The sequence below is a fragment of the Hydra vulgaris genome, chromosome 02, assembly GCF_038396675.1.
Source record: "Hydra vulgaris chromosome 02, alternate assembly HydraT2T_AEP".
Taxonomy (NCBI): Eukaryota; Metazoa; Cnidaria; class Hydrozoa; order Anthoathecata; family Hydridae; genus Hydra; species Hydra vulgaris.
In genome coordinates, this window is record NC_088921.1 from 69,563,130 (window position 1) to 69,588,918 (window position 25,789).

The following is a 25,789-nucleotide window of genomic DNA, read 5'->3' on the forward strand; positions in this document are numbered from 1 at the left end:
CCACCATTTATTCGAAAAGTAAATTTTAAATTTTTTTGCCACATGTCATGATGTCATTTGTAAAAACATCTTAAAGGTGTATCTTTTTTTACATATCACAACCATAACATAATAAAAAAAATATTATTTATATTATATCATGTCATAATATATTGAATCTTTAAAAAGAAACAGTTGCTAAAAAAAATGCAAAACTTAAGTAAATTTAGTTATTGATTACACAGCTAGCAGGTCAGTTAACTACATTGTCACTGTTGTTTTTTTTTTTGTTTTTTTTTTTTTTTGTTATTTCACCTCCCCAAGGCCTAGAAGGCCACTACAGATGAGGAGGCTACTTAATTGTGGTTATAACCCTCTCTCAACTCTATAACTCCGAAACACGAACCTTGACGAACAAGGCCGCTGCGCGGAGAAACAAGTTGAGCGCGGTACTACCAGGGACGTGGTGGGGATCGAACTCGGAACCTCTCGCTTATGAAGCGAGCGCTCTACCACTACACCACTACCGCATGTTTAATTTCAAAAACCAAACTTTTTCAAATTTATGACTTAATAGACTTATAGTGAATTTAAATTTTTTACGCAATTGGGGAAAACAAACTATCAGTATAAAACCACCATTAGTTAAAAACCCCAGAAACTAAAAAAACCTAGAATTTTTTTGTAGTAAATAAATATTGCTGCATAGCAACATTAACAATACTGCTTAAAAACATATTTGATGCATCAGAAAATGCTAAAAAATACATTTATAGACAACTCTATTAAAATGAAACATGTTTAAGATGTTGTAATCTTGAAAATTAAACTTACCTCACCAAACTCTTCATTATCAACTAAATTCGAATATGTTGTCTCTTGTATGGGTGTTTGTTCTGTTGCACAAGCTATAAATGCTGTTAAAAAAAGATTTTGTTGTGAAAAAATTGAAGTTATTAAACAATCAAATGGAAGAAAATGTTACATTGCCAACAGGGTCAATATTTTATGTTGGTGATAAAAGTTTAAAAAAAATATTTAAACAATATTTAAAAAAAAAATCTTTTTAAAAAACCTTTTTTTTTTGATTTTTTTTTTGATTATTTTAACACAAAATAACATTGATATTCATTATACAGGTTTTGGTTTAATTTAATAAAATAACATTGATATTCAGGTTTTATTTGTGATATTTTTTGAGCATTAATTTTGTATAGTGTTAATAAAGCAAATTGCAATAAAAATCAAATTTTTATTTTTATAAAAAATGTTAATCATAAAAATAAATTTTTTTTATGGCAAAAAGGTCATAAACCTATTTTACTTATTTTTTTAATTATTATTATTCATTTATTTTTTATTTATTTATTACAATTTGAATAAAGAGCCTATCCCTAGTTCTAATTTATGTTTAGGCTAATCAAAAATAATTATTTCAGGAAGACACAGTTGGCTACCATAGTTACCTAATTTGAACACCTATCCAAAAATGGTCCCAACTTCAATTTTGAGGACCAAAAAAACGACCTATTGGACATTAATCTGCAAGGTCTCTTGTATCACCAGATGTAAAAATTAAAATCTAATCTCTATAGCCTAAGGAGAAAAACACATTTAAAGTTTTATAGCTCTTTGCGCTACTGATTGCACTTGGAGCTCCGTTGTAAATCTATTTTGTTTGTTTTTTCACTTTTGGGTTATGGAGTTTTTAGAAAACATAAAAAACTCTTTACATATATGTGTTGGCTATAACCTGACAAAAAATCAGCTCTTTAACACTTGTGGTTTGTGTACAGGGACCTAAAGTATAGAGTATAGAACTAAAACCTCTTCAAAAAGAGACAACGAATGCTTAACGTTTTTATTATAACCTTATTATTGACTATGGAAGTTTTAAAAATTTAATAGAATGAAACCTTGGCATGTATCTTTTAGGCAAAAAAAATAGGAGCAAGATATCTTTTTTTTTGAATGCATTCAATCTTCAGTGCTCAATGGGCAAGGTACAAAAGAAACCCTGATCACCCTAGTTATGGAAGCCAGTTACTGAATTGTGTTATTGACTATAACAGCAAGCATCTTTGAATTGGATTATTTAAATAATTCTTTTTTTTTTAACAGTTAAACAGTGATTTCTAGAATTTCATTCTAGAAATACTTGAGCAAAATTTGTTGATAATAAATATTCATGTCTGAAATTTTTGTTTATATTAAAAACTATATTTATTAAGTTTCTAAAAATTTTTTCAGAAGTATATAGCTTATTTTGCAAGTACTAAATAAAAAAATATAAACAGCATTTGAAGAAAAAGTAATAAATACAATAAAATACAACAACACCATAAAGTAATTTTTTTTAAAGGAAATCATTTCATGTCTGTGTGTATGTGTTTTTTCAATGGGAGATTAAGGTTATATGGGATTTTCTTCTGTTTGATATCTTATTAAAACCCAATTCAGTAAAGATATATTTCCTATTTAAATAAAAGAAGTTGTTATTATTGTGTGTATTTCCAATTTTTGTTCAATAATGTTTAGAAAAAACAACAAAGCAAACCTGTGGGTTTAACTACTAAAACAAAAAGAGGTTTTTATGCGTTTTAAATTCAGAACAACTAGAAAAAAATTTCTCTATGTGTTTTTTGCTCCTACTTTTGTACAAACAAGGTCAAAAAAAGCACTCTTTTTGCAGACAAAGTACACACAGATGTGATGTCTAACAACCATAGAACCCCATATCCACTAGTCACCTCATATTGTTACTAGATAAGTTATTTAATGTAACTTTGAATCTTTAAAAGACATAAAAACCACAAAAAACTGCTACATTTTGGCCGCTTTTTTAAAGGCGAGGTTTCTACTTTAAGAGCTATATCTTTTCACAGATAAAAGATATCTTGCTCCTATTTTTTTTGCCTAAAAGATACATGCCAAGGCTTCATTCTATTAAATTTTGAAACTTCCATAGTCAATAATAAGGTTATAATAAAAACGTTAAGCATCCGTTGTCTCTTTTTGAAGAGGTTTTAGTGCTATACTCTATACTTTAGGTCCCTGTACACAAACCACAAGTGTTAAAGAGCTGATTTTTTGTCAGGTTATAGCCAACACATATATGTAAAGAGTTTTTTATATTTTCTAAAAACTCCATAACCCAAAAGTGAAAAAAAAAACAAAATAGATTTACAACAGAGCTCCAAGTGCAATCAGTAGTGCAAAGAGCTATAAAACTTTAAATGTGTTTTTCTCCTTAGGCTATAGAGATTAGATTTTAATTTTTACATCTGGTGATACAACCTTGCAGATTAATGTCTAATAGGTTGTTTTTTTGGTCCTCAAAATTGAGGTTGGGACCATTTTTGGATAGGTGTGTTTGGTTACCCATAAAGCCCCCCCCCCTCCCCCAAAAATCAAAAAATTACCAATGAACTAAATAAAACTAGGCATGCTCAAAACTGACCATGGCTAAAATAGCTTTATTGAATTAAAGTTAAGATAAATTTGATTGAATTTTTGGCCAAATTAATAATCAATCTAATTTTTCTTCTATCATCAATTCTAAGTTTGCTTATATCATCTGACAGATTATAATCATGGATGAAATGCATACTAACTGAAATTCGATTCTCAATTTTAAAGAATATCTTTTGTTTTGATTTATGACCATTTCTGTTTAAAGATATTTTTTAAATCATGAATATTTTTAAATTATATCCAATTCAACCAATCAAAAATAAAAAAAAACTATTTTTAAGTTTCAACCGATCAAAGAAAAAAAAACAACTAAAAATTCGACCATTGCTATGAAGGTTTTAAACAAATAAAATTAAGTAAAATTTAAAATTGTATGTACCTTCTTCATCTGCAACTTCATCTAGACTTGAATCATCAGATTTATCCTATATAATAGTAATATATATAGAAAGAAATTATTAAATGAAAAGTGAAGCAAACTTTAAGTTTGTAACTTATTTATTGTCAAGTTATTAACTTACTCATGTTGAATGTCTTAATTGATAAGCAATAAAAAATTTGCAGCTAACTTTAACTACCTCAAAAATTACAACGTTTTTTGTGCATCAATAGAATATTAGAGGCAATAATTGTATTTGAATAGTAAAAAAAATTCACAAATCTTTCATACCTTACAAATTCATGAGTTTGTTCTTTAATTGTGCAGTTTTATTTTTATATCAATAAAGGTCATCATTACTTAAGATCCTAATTTAGTTATGGTAACTGGATTGGACACACAAAGTATTTGTATTGCGCTGACCCATTTTAATATGCAAAGTAAACTAGTGCTCAAATTTCAACACTTGAATCAGACAATTGAAGAATTTAATTTGTGGACCCATAAATAAAGTGAATAAAAAATTATATGTGCATCATTTACAGAATATTTTTTCCCCCTAAAAGCCAATCTAAGATAAATGGCTTGGAATGGCATCAAAGATAAAAGGCCCATGGGGAATTCCTGCATAGCCTCTGTGGCCAGCACACCCATGATGAACAAAAACATGTTTTAGCTATATTTTTTTAACTACTAGTTTTTATCTTTTAGAAAAAAAAGACTTTTCAAATACCTGTATCTTACAAACCACAAAAGATTTTATAGTAAAGTTTTCAGGACTTGATTTTCTCATTAATATGAGCCAATCGGCTAAGTTTCATTAAAAGCTGCGGTGGTCAAAATGTGTGAGGTTGGACTTTTATGGATATGTGGCAATATCATGCCACTTGGCATGAAATCACTGCATATTCTAATGCAAATCTATTTATATTAACCAAACTGTAAAGTTTGCGTAAATATAAATAAATTTGCACAAATAAAAATCATTTGCAACAAAAATCTTTTGTATATTAGTTTTTAATTTTTTTTTAGTATTTCTCATATTTTTAGCATATTATCTCTCATAATTTTTGGCATATTATCTCTCATATTTTTAGCATACTATCTCTCATATTTTTAGCATATTATCTCTCATATTTAAATAATACCTCATAATATTCCTGCTTGGTGGGGTTTAATATAGTATAAGTTACAGTTATAATTTACAGTTTAGTGTAATGTACAAGTAATGTATTTAATACTATTTAATACTTATTATGCTTGTTAATTATTTTTACTTAACATGTTACACCTAATTTAAAATGGTTTTAATAAGTTAATAAGTAAAATTACATTTCAATAAGTTCAATTATATGCTTAAATTTTTTTTTTTTAAATAAATATGTTTTGAACAGAAGTAGAACAATTTATTTTTTTTAATTTATAATTTTTTATAATTTAATTTCTATCACTTATTTAATGTTTGCAATAGAATGTTTCTACTTTTTAAACTATTCAAGAAACAAAAAATACTTAAGTATTAAAAAAACTTGCACTATCTTCTAAATCAGATATTGCTACTGAAGGTGAATCTATGTTTGACTTTCATGAATGATCCTCGCTATGCCAGTAGGTATTACAGACGTCGCTACAGTTTTCATTCAATTAAATTTATAATTATTATGAGCGAGCGTTAAAATTTTTTTAAATTTTTCAAATTTTTCTAAAAATCTTAAATTTAAGAATAAGAGAATTTTAGAAGACTAAAATTCTCATGTATTAATATATAAATAGATATAATAATAGATATTGATAAAATAAATAGATTTCTTTCTAAAATATAAATATAAATATAAAATTTTATGTAAATAGATTTCTTTCTAAAATATATTTTTTAAAATAACTTCCGTATTTATAGAATATCCTATAAATATAATGAAAATATAAAAAAAAACCTAACAACATACAAGATATAAATAGAAACATTTGTATGGCTAACTTTTGCAAATAAATGTTTTTGAGCGTATAAGGAGTATTTATTAGTTTAGTAACTTGATTAAGTTAACTGGTTGTTTTGATCTAGTTTATAGGTAAATTTACTGTGATGTACTTCATCCATTAAATTTAACGCAGAGATTTAAAGTAATTAAAAACCAATAGCACATAGCATGTATAATGAAAATTTCCGCGCAAGAGAGCAAATGATCATACTTCTAAGTTAAATTTAGCGTGATGTACTTTATGATCCTTAATGAAATCTTTGGACAAAAACATTCTACACTTTTAATAATAGCCAAAAAAAAAGCTAAATTAGAAAAGAAAAAAGAAAAAATTTGGAAAATATTTTTTTCAAGAAAAAACTAATTGTTTGGTGCAAAAAGCAATCACAATTCGCGATACACTTAATTGGAGCCCTGGTCTAATATAACAAAATCGCCTCTAATAAATAACATAGCAACTTCAAATATTTGATGGATGAACTGATTGTATTTTAGATTTATAAAAGATAGAATGACTAGAGATAAAACTGAATGACTAAAAGTTTTAAATGATAAAAAATTGAATAAAGAAAGATTAAATAAGAAAAAAAGAAAAGACAAAAGATTGATTTGTCAAAAAATTTTAAAAAAAGAAAAAAGTAAACTTCTTACGTTTTCTTCATGCGTATCAGCATATTGAGCTAAATTAGAACAACAACAAAATATAATGATAATAACTTATATAAAAATAAGTTTTTAAATAAAATGAAAATAACCTACAAATAAAAATTTAGATAAAATCTGATAAAAAAAAATTCAAAAATTTAATTTGTTATTTTTTAGAGCAGTCAAAAATTGTGCAAGAAAAAAGATCATACACAATTATTACCTGTGTACTAAAAACACAAAACAGAAAAATAAAAATTTTCTATAAACAGAAAAAATTTATTTAAAAAATATTAATTTTATTGTTTTAAATAAATATACATAAAAAATACAAAACAAATAAATATTAGAATGTTTTGGAAGTTAATAAAACTATTACAATTTTAAAAAATTTCTTTATATTTTTAAATACAATACAAGTGAATATTTTCTTTTTCTTTACATATATGAGTATATATGCAGAAAAAGAGAATATGCATGTATATAAATATATACATACACACACACACACACACACACACACACACACACACACACACACACACACACACACACACACACACATATATATATATATGTATATATATTTATATATATATATATATATATATATATATACATATTTATATATATATATATATATATATATATATATATATATATGTATATATATATATATATATATATATATATGTATATGTATATGTATATGTATATGTATATATATATGTATATATATATATATATATATATATATATATATATATATATATATATATATATATATATATATATATATATATATATATATATATATAAATATATATGTATATATATACATATATATATATATATATATATATATATATATATATATATATATATATATATATATATATATATATATATATATATATATATATATATATATATATATGCATACAGCCTTCGGAATTAAAGTTGGCATTCGGCAACACCAACCTAACTGCCAATTTAGAAATTTTTGAGGTCGGCAAAAAAATCCCAACCTCGTTTTTATTTTTTATGGTAACTTAAACCCCTTTGTGTCAAATTTCTTTTTGCCGACCTCTAACAGTTTAATTTCGAGGGTTGTATGTGTATGTATGTATATATGTATATATATATATATATATATATATATATATATATATATATATATATATATATATATATATATATATATACATATATATATATATGGGTCATTCCATGCCAAGTGGTGCAAATTTTAATGAGGTCCCTCATGGACCATCTCAGATTTTATTGAAATTTTTTGATTTTGTACATATATATGTTAAAAGCATGTTTTGAAAATTTTAGATCAATATCTAATATGGTTCTTGAGAAAACGCTATTTAAGTAGTGGGCTATTTTGCATAAAATTTCACTCTACAAGAAAAAAGGGTTTTTTCATCATTTTTAACAGCCAATAACTTTTGAACAAGTTAGTTTTATACTTCAATTATTATAAGATAGCAAGTGTGCTGTGGATACTTTGAAAAAAGAAAAAAATATTATTTCTGGCATCTTAACTTTTTCCATAATGGCGGGCTAAAGTTGATTTTTTTGTTTTAAGAATAAGTTTTTTTGTGATTTTAAAGACCTTAATCTTAAAAACTAGTTACAAAGTTAGTACAAATCAAATTGCCTGCTGATCTACATGTGGTGGATAAACATTTTTAAAAAAATCAGTTGATTAAAGAGCTGCATTCAAAAGTTATAGGTCTCCAAAATGAGTCAGATCAAGATTTTCGTAAAATTGATCTGTGATGCAAAGCATCTGTTACCTAAGATGGCACTTTTTTTTTTTTATAAAATTTTTTATACGCATCAATTAAAGACTGTTAATTAATAAAAACCAAAAAAATTAATGGGCGCTTATTTATAACCCCCAAAAGGTAGTCTCTAAAAGTCAGGTAAATTTTCCATAAAAAATTATTACTTTTTAAAAGTTTAGTTATTGTTTCATTTAATTCTATATTACTAGTATGTCAATCTAAAAAGTACTAATAAAACCAAATAAATTGTTGTATTTTAGAACTAATTAATAATAAGTAATATGCCTGAGCTTTCTACTTGCTGTATTGCTAAAGCATTAAATGAACAGTGCTATCTATCTAATAAAAGTAAACGCTACCAAGAACTGTCTAAACTAAACCAAGAGCTTATTTCTTTGAGAAGCAAAATAAATCCCATAGATTTTATTTGTAGCTATCACGAGAAAGTTTACTTGTCGAGGTATGAGAATGAACATCGCAGGTATTGTTGTAATCCGTTGAACAAGCACGCAAAAAATGTGAAAAGTAAGTTTCAATATTTAATATCTTAATTTAATAAAAATACCTTAATAACACTAAATAAATAAAAAAAAAAATATGTAATAATTATTTCCGTTATTTTTTAGATTCTCTTAGAGTTATCAGTCTTTCATATGCCAAAGATTTTGGTTTAATACCTGGTCAAAAAATTTGCACTAGTTGCAGAAAAGTTCTGAATTGCAAACATAATACAAAAGAAAATGAACTCCAAGAAAAAGAAATTTATGTTGACAACCATATATTAAAAGAAGATCTTAATTCAAGTATTGCAAGTTTTGGATGCTCACCTCTAAAACTTGTTTCAAAAAAAGATAGAGTTGCATATGGAAAGCGTAAAATTGATAGCGTAAGAGCTCATACACAAAAGGCTGTTGCCAATGTGCTAGGTTTAGAAATAGCTGCACTTTGTGGAATTGAATCACCCTCAAAAAAATGTTTGAAAAAAACAAACACAGATTTAGACAATATTATGACTCAAATTAAGTCAAAATTTGAAAAAACATTGTCAAATTCTGAAAAAATCACACTTCTTATACTCACTCCAGACAGTTGGTCAATAGAGAAAACTCAGAAGTTTTTTTTTACTTCAAAAAGATCTGTAGTACAAGCCAGAAAATTAAGTAAAAAAAGTGGAATACTATCAAAACCTTCTCCAATATCGGGTAGAAAACTAAGCGAAGATGTAATTACAGAGGTTGTTCATTTCTACGAATGCGATGAATATTCAAGGGTTTGTCCAGGAAAAAAAGAGTTTGTTTCAGTTAAAGTAGATAGTAAAAAGCAACATATCCAAAAGCGCCTTCTACTAGTCAATATGAAAGAGCTACATATTGAGTTTAAAAAGAAATATAATTATCTTAAAGTTGGATTTTCAAAATTTTGTGAGCTAAGGCCCAAGTGGTGCATTCCTGTGGGTGGTGCTTCTGGTCTGCATGCAGTTTGTGTTTGCCAGTACCATCAAAATGTAAAGCTCCTTGTACAGAAAATTCCTGGAATTTCTGATTACAAAATCTTATTAAAATTAATGGTTTGTAGCATTGAAAATAGAGATTGTATGCTGCATAGCTGCGATAAATGTCCTGCTAAAAAGGTTTTGTTAGACTACATTGACACTTTGTTTACAGAAAAAGAAATTAGTGAAGTTAACTTTTATCAATGGCAAAAATCAAATTACCAATGTACTTTAGTACCAGCAACTCTACCTTTAGATGAATTTATTGAAATGGTTTATGAACAGTTAGATAGTTTACGAGTGCATCATTTTATATCAAAAAGTCAAGCCACCTACTACCAACATTTGAAAACTAATTTAAAAGAAAATCAAGCTTTGGTTCTTCTTGACTTTGCAGAAAACTATAGTTTTCTAATACAGGATGCAGTGCAAGGTTTTCACTGGAATAACAGCCAAGCAACTGTGCACCCCTTTGTTGCGTATTTTATAAAAGATGGAAAACTTGATAGTCAAAGTTATTGTGTTATATCAGATCATCTGAAACATGGAACAGATGCTGTTCATTGCTTTATCGGTAATGTTATTGATAAACTTAAACAATTACAAACATTTGAACACATTATCTATTTTAGTGATGAATAAAAATTACAAAAATCTTATCAACTTATGCTACCATAAACACGATTTTGACATGACTGCAGAGTGGCACTTTTTTGCAACATCGCATGGTAAAAGCCCTTGTGATGGTGTTGGTGGAACAGTGAAACGTCTTGTTGCATGAGCCAGTCTACAATCACTAAACGATCCTATTGACACACCAAGCAAAATGTACAGCTGGTGTGTTCAACACGTCAAAGAAATATCTTTTTTTTTTGTTGACAAAGTTTCAATAGAAACACATACTACAAACTTCAATTTGGAAGAGTGATATCGTTCTTGTTCGACAATACCTGGGACACGAAACCACCACAGTTTTATCCCAATGTCACTTACCTCAATAAAAATAAGAAGAGTCTCATTTGATATTATTTGCACTAATGTGGATTTTTCTACTTGCAGAATTTATATTAATAAAATTTCCAGTTACTCACCAGGAGAATAAGTGGCCTGCGTTTACGATGCTCAATGGTATTTAGGAAATATTCTTAGTATTTCAGAAGAGCATCAAGATCTTAATATGAAATTCATGAAAAAGTCTTTATGTAACAAGTTTACGTGGCCATGCAGAGATGATCTTTGTTGGGTACCTCTAATGCATATTTTATGCAAAGTGCAATCTCTTAAAGTCCAGTCAAACAGTGGAAGATTTTATAGTATTGACTTAAAAGAAATCAATGAGATTATTTTATTATTTGAGAAATTTAACTTTTTGTAAATTTTATTATTTTTGTTTATTTTCTTAAAAACATTTTGTTTGTTTTTCATTAAAAAAATTATTGTATTATAAAGAGGGGAGGGGACTTTATCTATTGGGATTTAAAAGTTCTTTATCTAAAGGGATTAAAAGGCTTTAAGCATTAATATTTTTTAATTGATATTTCATAATAAATAACATTATATAATTCAATGCATTTATTTATTATGTCAATTTCAGAATTTTATGGAAAATTTACCTGACTTTTAGAGACTACCTTTTGGGGGTTATAAATAAGCGCCCATTAATTTTTTTGGTTTTTATTAATTAACAGTCTTTAATTGATGCGTATAAAAAATTTTATAAAAAAAAAAAAGTGCCATCTTAGGTAACAGATGCTTTGCATCACAGATCAATTTTACGAAAATCTCGATCTGACTCATTTTGGAGACCTATAACTTTTGAATGCAGCTCTTTAATCAACTGATTTTTTTAAAAATGTTTATCCACCACATGTAGATCAGCAGGCAATTTGATTTGTACTAACTTTGTAACTAGTTTTTAAGATTAAGGTCTTTAAAATCACAAAAAAACTTATTCTTAAAACAAAAAAATCAACTTTAGCCCGCCATTATGGAAAAAGTTAAGATGCCAGAAATAATATTTTTTTCTTTTTTCAAAGTATCCACAGCACACTTGCTATCTTATAATAATTGAAGTATAAAACTAACTTGTTCAAAAGTTATTGGCTGTTAAAAATGATGAAAAAACCCTTTTTTCTTGTAGAGTGAAATTTTATGCAAAATAGCCCACTACTTAAATAGCGTTTTCTCAAGAACCATATTAGATATTGATCTAAAATTTTCAAAACATGCTTTTAACATATATATGTACAAAATCAAAAAATTTCAATAAAATCTGAGATGGTCCATAAGGGACCTTTGCACCACTTGGCATGGAATGACCCATATATATATTTATATACATAAATATATATATATACACATATACATATACACAACCCTTGGAACTTAACTGCTAGAGGTTGGCATCAGGTATATATTATATTGCACTCATTTAAAAAAATATTTTTAACTGATTCTGATTCACTCCTAACAAGGCTGCAAGCAACCATTATTAAGTTGGGAGTTACTAGAAAAAAAAGAAGAGAGTTATAGAGCAAGGAAACAGTTGACAGAAGACTTAGAAAGTTGGAGGTTGTATGAGTTGTATGAGTCAGGAAAACATGAAGATGGGAGAGAGTTCAAAAGGGTTGAAGTGTGGGGAAAAACAAGTAAAAGTTTTTAGAGCATACTAAATACAGACAGATGTAGTAATTTAATGAGACTTTGCTGAATGATGAGTCAATCGGGAATGAGTTTTAGTTAATAAAAGTAGAGATGATAGCTCCTTTGAGCAGCAACCATGATAGAATTTGTTGAAAAGAGAAAGAGATGCAACTTTAAAATTATAGGAAAGAGCTATTGTTTTTGCTTTATATTAACAACAATATTTGTTTATCTAGTTATAGTTTTCTTCAGCAAAAACTTACATAAGTGAAATTTAAAAAAGTTATTAAAAAATGAAATTTAACTACTAATCTAAAAGGAAATAATACCTAACGAAAGATGTCTTCCTTTTTCTCTAATTTTTATAATTAGCATTACGCACAACTGATATTGCAGCATTTTAAAATCATATTAAAAGCAAAAAGTTAGAAAAGCTTTTTTTGCTGTTAACTCTCAATGATTATTTCTGTTAACTCTCAACAATCAAAATAACTATTTCTGTTAATCTCAACCCTTTATTATTGTTAACCATGTTGAAATCATTAGTTGATGATGAGGATAAGCACATACCTCCTGTGCTTGAATTTTAATACCCATTTGATATACTTGATCAAAAACTTTTTTGTCATGATATTTTGATCTATTTTGGATAGATCAGCATTAGATTAAAAATCACAAAAAAATGTTAAATGAAATATAAAAAAGACATTTTAAAGAAGAATAATAACATAAAATAAAAAGTTAGCAGTTACTATTATTATTGGTATTTGGATAATTTTTTTAAATAGAGGCTCTAACTGTTTGTGGATGATTTTAAACCACAATCTTGTAGAACACATATATTTTGTTTTTTCTTTTTATATTGCCTGAACCATTATTTATTACCATTTTTTTATTTACTTATTTTATTTTATCATTTTATATTGTATGATACTTTTAGTAATGATAGCCACTAATACACCAAGGGATTTATAAATACTTTTTTATTCATAGACCATTGTTTTATTATTTGCTTAGAATAACTAGAGTGTGAGTTATTGTTCACCTTCTCCCTGTAGTTCTAAAGTTTTATTCCTCCTACAAAATAGTCTTTGCATTCATTCATGATTTTTACCCAATCACATCATCTACAACCTACTTCTATATTCCTATCTCCCAGGTCTACGTAACTGGATGGCTCCGTTGGTCACTTTTTGTGATCATTGTGTCGCATAAACAATAAATATATTCTTTGTAGCTGGTGAGCCCTAACTTTTTCCAATGTACACCACGACGACAGAACGGACATTAGGCTATCCCGCTGGATGTGGTTACAGCGCTCAATAACCTAATGACTACACTGAAACTCACGCACACATTCATTCAGAAGCTCCACAATGCACGTCAGATCAACACTTGCTGACTATGTGCTCGGATTTAAAATCTCACTCCATAGCACATCATTCCACACCAGCACAAGGCAGTAGCACTTTTGGTTAAGAGTGATGGCTTTTGGCCTAAGACGACTAATGTGTGCATTCGATCAATTGAAACCCATTTTGTAGGTCTTACCTCTGGCTCTGATGTGCTAGCCCATAAGCGCAAGGAGTGAGTGTGTTTTCTATTCACCCAATTTGAAAGTGGACGAAAACATAACGGACCATACTAGACGACCAAATGGTACATACTAATGCACTACACCATCACACCTGTAGATATCAACAGCCTCTAAAATCAGTATATGAAATATTTGTTCTTTGTTATATATGATCTACACACAGAGTGACTAGAGTTTTAGTTGTTTCTCCCCCTGTCCCCCCAGCATCTAACTTCGTTCTTCTACTTCACAAAAGTCTTGCTACTCATTTTCTATTTTTTTATGATTTTTATTTTTTATTCAACAATACCATCTACAATCTGTTTTTATTTTCACATCTCCCAAGTCTACATAACTGGACAGCTCCGTTGGTTACGTTTTGCGATCTTTGTGTCACATAAACAATTAAAAAGACATTTTAAAGAAGTATAATAACATAAAATAGAAAGTTAGCAGTTACTATTATTATTGGTATATGGATAATTTTTTTAAATAGAGGTTGCCAACTGTTTGTGGATAATTTTGAACCGCTCTAATAGTTGAAAAGTACTGGTACATGCTTTATTTCTTGGCACTTTAAGAAGGAAATAATTTTGAGTGATTCTCTCAATTTATTTTTTTCATAATTTGAAGAAACTGCAAGAGTTTTTGGATGTGCCTAATCAAACATGCCATCTCAACAATATTTGATTGCCCTGGATGAATCCCACTTACCTTGTTAAATATATACTGTAAAAACTTTCTTTTTCTTTTTAATGTATATACTGTGTACTGTAAAAACTGAGTGTACTGTAGACACTGAGTGTACTGTAGACACGTAATATTAATGTAATATTAACTATGAATTTTGATTTGTTATAACAAAAAAATTACTTTTTAATGAAGGCAACTTGGTAAAAATTATTTTGATGTTATAAAGCTTAAGATTTATCGAAAATTTTATCTTCAAAGTAATGGAAGTTTTACTTGTTATTTGTTTCTTTTTTATTTTGAATTATTATTGATGCATTGAATGTAAAAATTTAATTTAACAATTGAGTCTTAAATAATGGAACAAATGTTTAAACAATTTTTAAAATAGTGTCAGAACCTTTTAATTCTGATAACATTTCAATAAATCAAATTGATAACAAATTAAGATAACAGATGCGTCTCTAACTGCAAAAAAAATGCACTTTAACGGTGATGATATTAATGCGGTAGTGGTGTAGTGGTAGACCGCTTGCTTTATAAGCGAGAAGTTCTGAGTTCGATCCCCACCACATACCTGGTAGTACTGCACTCAACTTGTTTCTTAGCGCAGCAACTTTGTTCATTAAGGTTCATGTTTCGAAGCTATAGAATTGTGAGAGGGTTATAACCACAATTAAAGCAGCTTCCTCGATTTTAGTGGCCTTCATGGCTATGGCAAGTGAATTGAAATTTGAAAGAAAAAAGAAAAAAAAAGAAAAAGATAATTAAATAGTTATCATAAATATCTTAATAAAAATCTTATTGAATATAATACATTCAACTTACATGTAAAACTATCAGCTCCTTGAGATAGCAAATTATTTTCATCACCTCCATATAAATCACTGTGACTAAATGTAAAAAAATATTATAAAATTATAAAAAAAGATTACAACTTTAAGATATATTTTTTATTATCTTAATAAAAAAAGAGAGAGACAGAAAGATTTATAGGAGTTTTTTTATAAATATTTTTAAATCAAAATAAAAAAACAAAAAAGCCCTTTTTTTTTAAAGAGAAATTCTAGATAGGGAGGACTTCTTTTTAGAAATAGATGGTTGTGCACCTCCATTTCGAAACCCGTGTCAGCGGCTATGAATATGCCAGTTTTATTTTCAATTCTTTTAATTTTAATTTTTTTTATTCAAATAATTTTTTATTAAATTATAAGGGAGTTTTATTTTCAAATAACTTTTATTCTAATTAATAAGATATATAATTAGTAGATATATCAAAGATGCTTATTGAATTTTATCAATTTTTTATTAACTCAAAACAATTTTTCACGCATTTGCAAAGCACGCACAAATTAATGATAACTAATTTGCAATAACATTATGACTGTAAACTATCCATTATTACAAAATAATGAATTTTTCTCAATATAGTTTGTTTAATTTATTTACTTATAAAAAAACATAAAAAGAAACTAAAAATAAAATTTAACATTTTTTAACATTCCTTTTTTAAAAAATAATAATATAATATTAGGTATTTAATAAGTTATTATATTAAGTTATTATTAAATATGATATTGTTATATTTGTAAGAATATTTAGTATTTAATAATAAAATATCATATTATTGGTTGATGTTAAACGCACAGTAAAAAATGAAAACTATAATAAACATAATAGTTCTATATATTCTATTAAATTATATATATTTCTGCAAATCTTAAACAAATTTTCGAAACTTTAAAAAAGGGCAAACAAACATTACCTTCATTTAATGATAATAAGAAAATTAAAAAAAAAAGCACAGTTTTAAAGAAAGCAATGTTTTAGCATGGTTTCTTTTAAAGTAATTGCAAATGCATTCATTTTAACTAAAATTTCCCATGCTTTTGTAAACGCATGTAAAAACCGTTCTAAAACATAATTACTTTCTTCAATTGCACAATTTTTTTTCCAAATAATTGTGCAATTGATAGTTTTTTATTTACTATAAAAAACATATTTATTAAGCATTGCATACTTAATTAATAATTAAGTACGCAACTTAAAAAAACTATCAATTGCACAATTATTTGGAAAAAAAATTGCTAAAATTATGTGTTCGTTTTAAAAAACTTTAAGCGAATGCCAACATTTGCTTAAGTAAAAGTAAGGAAACATGACATTAAAAAAAAAAAAAGTATATATATATCAGAGCACAACAAATCGGCAAACGTTTACACATTAGCCGGTTTGTTGCGCCCTGATATATATATACTTTTTTTTTCTTTTTAAACATCTTCGCTTCCAACAAGGCTGCAAGCAGCCACTATTTAAAGTTGGAAGTTACTGAAAGAGAAAAGATGAAGATTGTAGAGCAGGATAACAATTGACGGACAACTTAAAGGATTGCAAACTATATGAATCAGGAAAGCAAGATGAAGGAAGCGAATTCCAAAGAGCTAATGGCAGTATCATCAGCAAACAATGCCACCTTAGAGGTGAAAATATCCGGAAGATCGTTAATGTAAATTAAAAAGAGTATTGGGCCAAGGATAGAACCTTGAGGAACCCCATATATATGTATACATATATATATATATATATATATATATATATATATATATATATATATATATATATATATATATATATATATATATATATATATATATATATATATATATATATATATATATATATATATATATATATATATATATATATATATATATATATTTCAAAATCTCTTCAAAATATAAACATTGATAGTATAACAATATTTCAATAACAGTTTGCTTTAATTTTACATTTTACTTAGCCTGTACAGCCTTTTTAATTACCTTATTAGGTACAATAGAGCAAGTTTTAGAAATAATATCACAAAATATACTCGTAACAATAAAAGAACATCTTCAGCTATCTAACAAAAATATATCTTTATGACTTTATAAATAAATCTTTATGATTATAAATTAAGAAAAATGTTACTCATTAACATTAAAATTACAAAAAACATCAAAAAAGTAAAAGAACTATTTCAACAACTCAAAAAATAACAACTGTCATTGTAGTTATAGTTTAACAGAATGAAAGAAAATCAATCATTTTTGTAAGGTAAGTTGTAAATGATCATATTTTGATTTTGAGATTGGCAATCTTTTAGTAAAGAGTTGTGTTGGAATCACTGGGATTGTATTTTAAAACTCTGATATCAACCACACATTTTGCTCCAGTACCTCCTCCAGGACGGATTGTATCATAAATAAGGTAGCTTTTAATACTGTAATCTTTAAAAAATGTATGGTCTTCCATTGCTACCTCATATGGAGATGGATTGCGTCTAGCTTCTTTGGTAACTAAAGAGTATTGACTAGGTAAAAATATTTCAAGGTGTTTTAACTTTCTTTCTATTACCGAATAAACAGAATCTACCTCCATTTGAGTATGATCCTTTTCTAAAAATTTTTGTGTGATGACTACTTTTTTTTGCATTGCCAATTGCAGAAGTGCGTTTGAAACAATGGCATTTCTATTCTGTGATGTACATCCATCAGTAAAAATTATGACATCTTTTGGGGATTCATCAGTGATTTTATTTAAATAATCAACAAAAAATGAAGCGTAAGTTGATGCCTTTAATCAGTTGTTGTTTTATTCAAATCAATAACACTTTACTTTATTAGTGCCAAGATTGTATATTGTAAAATTATGAACCATCAGTTTTGTTTTGAAATACAATGCACTGACTGTCAAGTATTGACATAATTTCACTGCTTGTAAATCAGCAGTGATAACATGAATTGTTCCATTTTGTTGTTATTCAATGTTAAATAATAGACTTTTGTTATACTTCGCCTTGTATTAGCCCTTTCAGTAGTTTTTCTTTTAATCAATTTTTTATCAACTAAAGATAAAACAAAGATTTTCTTGGCTATCCAGCTCATCTCCCAAAATTTTTTAAAAATATCTAGTCTTACACTTTCTGTAAACTTTTTGCAGTTAATCACATTACTTTTTAAGCATTTGTTTGATTTACAAGAATCTCCAAGTTTTCGCGCAGGTCTTACAGCGTCTTGTAAAAATTTTTCCTCACCAGTCTTTCTAAAACCTATGTATTCATGACCTAGCATTCTCAAATTCTTATTCCTAAATCTTTTTGAAGACATTTGTTCTGCTTTTCGTTTCCTTTTCCTAGATTCAACTGCTACTTCAGGTTCCAAACTTCTTACATGAAAAAAATCGTTATTGCTGTCTATTGATTGAATGAAAGCTATCTGTTCAACATTTGTTATTTCAGAGATTGGATTGTTATTTGGATCAGCAACAGAATCATCTACTGAAAAGTCAAAAGTTGGTAATTCATTTGGTGAACTATTGTTTTCAGTATGTACAAACTCTGCAAAAAGATATGGTAAATTATCAGTCATTTTCTTAAAAGCTTTCAATGTCATAACTTGATGTATTTTATCTTCTTGACAAGAGTTTTTTGTTATTTGCCATTTTAATCTTTATTCTAAAAAAAATTAGCAATATAAATATAGAAAAAATATTCATAATGATTTATATACTTAGATGATATTTTTAAATAAGAAATGCATTTATATAAATTGGCTAACATACAAAATGTTCACCTTACAATACTCAGTCATTACTAATGACTGAATATTGTAAGGTGAACTGTGCTAATGACATTAAGATGAAAATTTAACTGAACATTTTTTTAAATGCTTATTTTATTTAAAATTATTTAAAATGCTAATTTTATTTAAAATGCTAATATTAACAAAACTAATAGACTCCCATCATATTCAATTTAGAAGTAGGAAACTAATCTTACACAAGAGGTATAGTCCTGCAATTATATAGATAGTAAAAATAAATTTAAAAAAAGTATTATTAATCGACAAAAAAATGTAAACAAACACTTTCTCTTTATAAAAACATGATCGCGCATATTTGGTTTTTAAAAAAAAAACAATAAAACTTAATGAGGCAACTATTTTTAAAGACATGTTTTTACAAAAATGGTAAACAAAAAAAAAAAAATGTTTTCTTTGTTACACTTCAGGGTGTTAGCCAGCCTGATGGCACCGCGTATAACACGGTTTCCCAATAGGTTTAAAATTCCCAAAGGTTCTTAAGATCATGGTAAAAAATTAAATTAGTTTCAGATTTAAAGTGTTGCGCTAGACGAGTAAAAAACGCAATTAGTATGCATGACAAGGAAATGAATTAAGTTAATGAATTAAGAATTAAGATCGATTTTTTAATGCGAAAAAACGTGTTGTCATTAACAAGCAAGATCATTCATTCATAAGTTGAAAAAAAAAATATTTTTAATTTTTAATTGATGTCAGTTATTCTCCAGTTAAAATTGTTCAATACTTTTAATAAATTATTTCATTAATTAATTTTTGTTATTCAAAAAATCTTTATTTACATTCTTGCTGTTTATCTAAAGTTAGGAAAGTTACAAATAAAATTTGCATATTAATAAATATTATAATTTAAAATAAGTTAACAACCTTTTTATATTAAAAGATTTATTAATAATTTTGGTAAAATAAATTAGCTGGTGAAGTAAACCAAAAATAACAACAACAAAAATCAAACATGCAATGAAACGTATTATATATTTTATATTTGCGTAAAACATAAACGAAGATAATTAAATAATATTATAATATTATTAATTATTAACAATATTTACAATAATTACAAAAAATTTTTTTTTTTTTAAATTTACAAATACAAAATTTACGTAGATATTTAATGTATATCTGTAAATTGAAAAAAAAAAAATTAGTTTTTGTATTTAAATATATTTTTTTACTTTAATACCTAATTTACTAGATATTTAAATATGCCGATTAAATTTAGTTGATGCCCTCATTTTAAAATACTATAGCGTCTGTATGATATTTTGTTGACTACGACATATTTCCGTTAAATGATCAGGTCTGTGAATCATGAAAAGACGAAAAAAATAAAATGATAAATTTTGCGTTATCATAAAATATAAATGTTTGAAGCGAAAAAACCCAGAACGTAGATTTTTTTTTTTTAAATCTTTTTAAAATCCCAATCGCTTGTCCAAATTCGAATAAGATTTTAAATAAACACGATTTTTAGGTAAAATGAACATCATAGATTAAAAATTTGATCTGTTCCGATCGTTTATTGGTGCTTTTTCTTGATTGCAAGTTCTTTTTTAGTCGGAATTCTTGTATTTTTTGTAAAAATTGATAGAAATATTGTATTTTGACAACTATATAAAGCTAATATAGGACAGAAACGATTAAAACTAGGATCTATAAAAAATTAAGGCACTTTTTCAAAAGATTTTTAACTAAATTCAGTTAACGCCGATGAGCGAAAGTGATCTAAAGACTCCAAAATGGTATTCTTTAAATTCATTATTATGGGAAGTAAAAAGGATTAGAAAATTATATAAAAAAGAGAAAAGTTTCTTCAAATATTAAAAAAACCTGAAGCGAAAAAAAATATAACATATAAAGCTTTTGTTTGGACATAATACGCTTATAAAATCATGCTAATTTCAAATAAATAAATGCAAATAATTTGTAAATTGCCTTAACTACACCGAGTATTTAAATTAAAGTAGCATTATATTTGACGGAAATTGGCAAGCCAACCAAGTTTTTCAATTAAAAGTTATTAAAATTTAGGAAACTTTAATTTAACTTTCATTTAAAAGTTATCAATTTAAATAAGTTTTTTATCTTTTGAATGTATCTATGATAAAAATTGCAATATAAAATATGATGTACAATAATACGATTACCTATGTAAGAAAGTTAAGAAATTTTTTTTAAGTATTTTAATATTTTTCGTTTTAAAATGCTAAAGTATTTAAAAACTGAAATATTCAAATCTTTCCATATAATTAGAGTTGCCAAACGTCTGGATTTTACGAAAATTAAAATTTTACGGATTTTAAAAACCTGTAATAATTTTTTTTTTTAGTGTTTTTCTTCGTAAAAGCCGTAAACTTCTGGCATTCCTACATATAACGGATAGTGTTTTTTATCGACTGTCGTCAATTAAAAAGTTGTTTTAGCAAGCTAAAAAGTTACAAGAGGATCTTGGAAATCGTCAAAAATGTTTTGTTAAAAATTAAACACTATTTAGCATTTTTTTTACATTTATAATTTAAAAATGAAAATAAAAATTACAGAAGAAAATAATGTAACTAATCGTTTAAACCTTTTAAAACAATTTAAAAGCAATGTACGCAATTAAAATAGATCAAAGTTTCAATGAATAAATTTATTAATTCATTCATTAAAAAAATTGCAAACAATTGTCTTTTATTCTTGTTTTCTCTCTAGAATATTAAACAAAGGATATAAGCAATTTAAAAATGAAAACTGACGAAGATTGCTCAAAATGAAACAAGTTGAATAATTAGAATTAAATATTAATAAAATATAAAAATATTCCTGAAAAATAAAATAGAAAAATATTCATATGAATAACCCAGCAAAAATAGAAAATTTTTATTGAAACTTAATTGCTTCTAAAAAATTGTATCTAATTTTTTAAATGTCAGAATGTAATGACCTTTTTTTTTTTTTTGGCGGCACCTAAATTTCCAATTTCGCTAAAACGCTGTATGAATTTTTTTCCTGGCTAACACCCTGCACTTGTATATAGACAATAAAATCAAAACTTACCTGATGTAGTGTTGATTATTTTCATTATAAACCGAATTTAACAACACCTCAAATTACCAAAAACATTACAGATACACTCGAGATGATAACCGATCACATACGCGGTCCTGACATTTACTGGCCCCAGATACACAGTATTATTCTTGGGCAATAACCTGTATTCTATAGGTCAAATAAAAGTAAGCTCAATATTGTTGGATGCCGATTAGAATCCGGCATGCATTTCCCAAGAAATCTCAAATTGGCTACATTTGTCAGATACGCGGTATTATCCAATGCTAGTTACGTGGGTTTATATATATATATATATATATATATATATATATATATATATATATATATATATATATATATATATATATATATATATATATATATATATATAATATATATATATATTATATATATATATATTATATATATATATATATATATATATATATATATATATATATATTATATATGTATATATATATATATATATATATATTATATATATATATATATATTAAAATAACACCATATTTTTTATTCTTGATATGTTTTGTAAAATTTATTTATATTTTCAAAAGATTATTTTACAATAAAAAAAAACTCTGAAATAAATATTAAAAAATAGAAGTCAACATAGAAATATTAACGGACAAAAATTATACATAATAAACCAATATATTTATTACAAAATAACTCGGCAAATAACCAATCAAAATAACCAACTGTCAGAACAAAACAAAAAATAAACTGACAGTAAAATTAAAAAGATAAGTTTATAACATAATGTAAAGTTTGTTGATTAAGTGAGGGACTTTCCCATTTAATGTGGAGGATTTCTTTTATCTTTTCTTTTCTTTTATCGTTGGGGCATTATCCAAAATCTCAAAAGAATCGCAGTTGGCCCGATTTTTGCAATTAATAGATAAATTTAAGTGTTAAAATATATGAGATTGTTTATCAATTTTAAGGTGCTCATTTATTGTAGTTGCTAAATGTCTGGAGGTTTCTGCAGTATAACTGGCATTAAAGCCAACGCAAGAAAATTTATAGACAACATGATATTTAAGCAGTTTAGGAAGTGACTATTTTAAGCAAAAACAATCTTGTATTTTATTAGTAGTGAAAATTAATTTTATTAGAACATCCCTGCAATACTTATGAACAATTTTTGAAATTTTCATTTTAGTATAATTAGAGTATATTGTGATGTATGGAAGCTTAAAGTATCTTATATTTAAGCTATTAACAATGTTAGAAACAGATGGGTTCATTTTCTTATCAATATAGGATTTAATTTCAGAGTCAATTTTTTGAAGAAATTTATTATTTTGTAAAACTAATGATAGATTCTTAATATCTTTATCAAAACCAACCCAAGTATTATTAATTTTAACAAGAGAGAGAGAGATGTGACACATTTTATTGGTTCTTGTTTTCTTGGTTGTTTTTTTTTTGGAAAAAAAAATGCAGGGGTCCGTTTTTTGGTTTTATTGGGAAATATTTTAAAATTCATTACTTAAGCTAATACTCTTAACTTTAATGGCAATATCTTAATTTGTATTTCAACTTCAGATTTAAATACTAAATTAATTTTAATGGCAATATCTTAATTTGTATTTCAACTTCAGATTTAAATACTGACAATTAATACTGAAATTTACTGATGTTCTTTTTATTTTGGTATGCTTTAAAGTTAACACAGTTGGAGCAGTCCTGTATAGAAACTTCTTAGATAACTTTATCTTCTTTAATTTTATCTGAATTGATAAAACTGGTTTTAGTGTTATATGACACATAAAACCTTATTTATTTACATTTATTATATTTATTTACATTTAATATATATATACATATATATACATCTATATATATATATATATATATATATATATATATATATATATATATATATATATATATATATATATATATATATATATATATATATATATATATATATATATACATATATATATATATATATATATATATATATATATATATATATATATATATATATGTATATATACAGATATATATCTAAATATATATATATATATATACAGATATATATATATATATATATATATATATATATATATATATATATATATATATATATATATATATATATAAAGAGAGAGAGAGAGAGAGAGAGAGAGAGAGAGAGAGAGAGAGAGAGAAAGAGATAGATAGATAGATATAGATATATACAACCTTCGGAATTAGGAAAAACGAGGTTGGCAGTAATTTGCCCACCTCAATCTTTTATATATATATCTAAATATATATATATATATATATTTAGATATAAGAAATTTGTAATATATATATAAGAAATTTGTAAAGGTAAAGAATGGAATCAGAAGTAAGAAAATGGTGAGCACGATAAAGTGAAGCAACCTTAGCAGATCCTAATTTACCAATCGATTATATATATAGTTTCCATAAGAGATCAGTAGTGAACGATAATTCAAGAAAAGGTAAAGAAGAGAACTCAGAGAGAAGCTTGCAATCAAGAGAGCTATCAAGAGAGAAATGTTGGCAGTATTACAATAGTTGTTTGCAGTAAATAACTAAAATTTTGTAGAGTTAAAATTCTTAAGCCACTACAAGCTCCAATCTGTTACAGAAGTGAGATCAGATTGAAGATCGGTTGTTTGTTCTAAGCAATCGAAAAGAGAAGACTTTTTGTCAGAAGTATAAAGTTAAGTCATCAGTAAAAAGAGCTACTTTAGATGTAAGGTTATTGGGAAGATCATTAAGGTGGATAAGAAAAAAAACAGGATAAAGGATAGAACTTTGAGGTACCCCAGAAGTTCATGGAAAAGATTAAAAAATTGTTTTTTTTAACTGCTTTATTAAAGATTACTTTAATAAAGCAGTTAAAAAAAACAATTTTATAATCTCAATAACTTTCACAGATACAGCATTAGAAGCAAGCTTATGGAGAAGCATGCCAAACTTTGTTAAAAGCTTTATATATATAACTTAAACTGCTAGTTTAGATGAGCACTCTGACATCACACTGAAATAGCCAGCTACAGGGGTGTTCAGTACATACATCGACTGACAAATAGCTTAACTCGCGACGGAGTGCTGCTAGATCAACTGAGGGTTTGGGATAGGGCAGCAATCTTTTCTTTTATTACTCTACATTTTTTTTTTTTTTTTGAAATGCCGTATGCTATAAAGATAAGCAAAACTAGTGAGCAAATGCTTCTAAAAAAATCTAAATAGGCTATAGAAGATATATATATATATATATATATATATATATATATATATATATATATATATATATATATATATATATATATATATATATATATATATATATATATATATATATATATATATATATATACAGTATTGGACAGAACATTTGCAACCAACATCGAACAATGCTAAAAAGTGTTCCTAATTTTACATGTCTTAAAAACGAAACGAACTATACTAC

General features: G+C 26.1%; 1 protein-coding gene across 2 annotated transcripts in view; it reads right to left on the bottom strand.

Annotated features, from left to right (window-relative positions):
• Window positions 1–25,789, bottom strand: part of LOC100215580 (oxysterol-binding protein-related protein 8) — a 93,016-nt gene that overhangs the window by 25,383 nt on the left and 41,844 nt on the right. For both annotated transcript variants that reach the window (XM_065791815.1, XM_065791816.1), the window contains 4 exons: window positions 15,485–15,549; window positions 6,463–6,491; window positions 3,833–3,878; window positions 814–896 (listed from right to left, as the gene is read on the bottom strand). In XM_065791815.1, coding sequence (XP_065647887.1) covers window positions 814–896; window positions 3,833–3,878; window positions 6,463–6,491; window positions 15,485–15,549 — 223 coding nt within the window. The remainder of the gene's footprint in view (window positions 1–813; window positions 897–3,832; window positions 3,879–6,462; window positions 6,492–15,484; window positions 15,550–25,789) is intronic.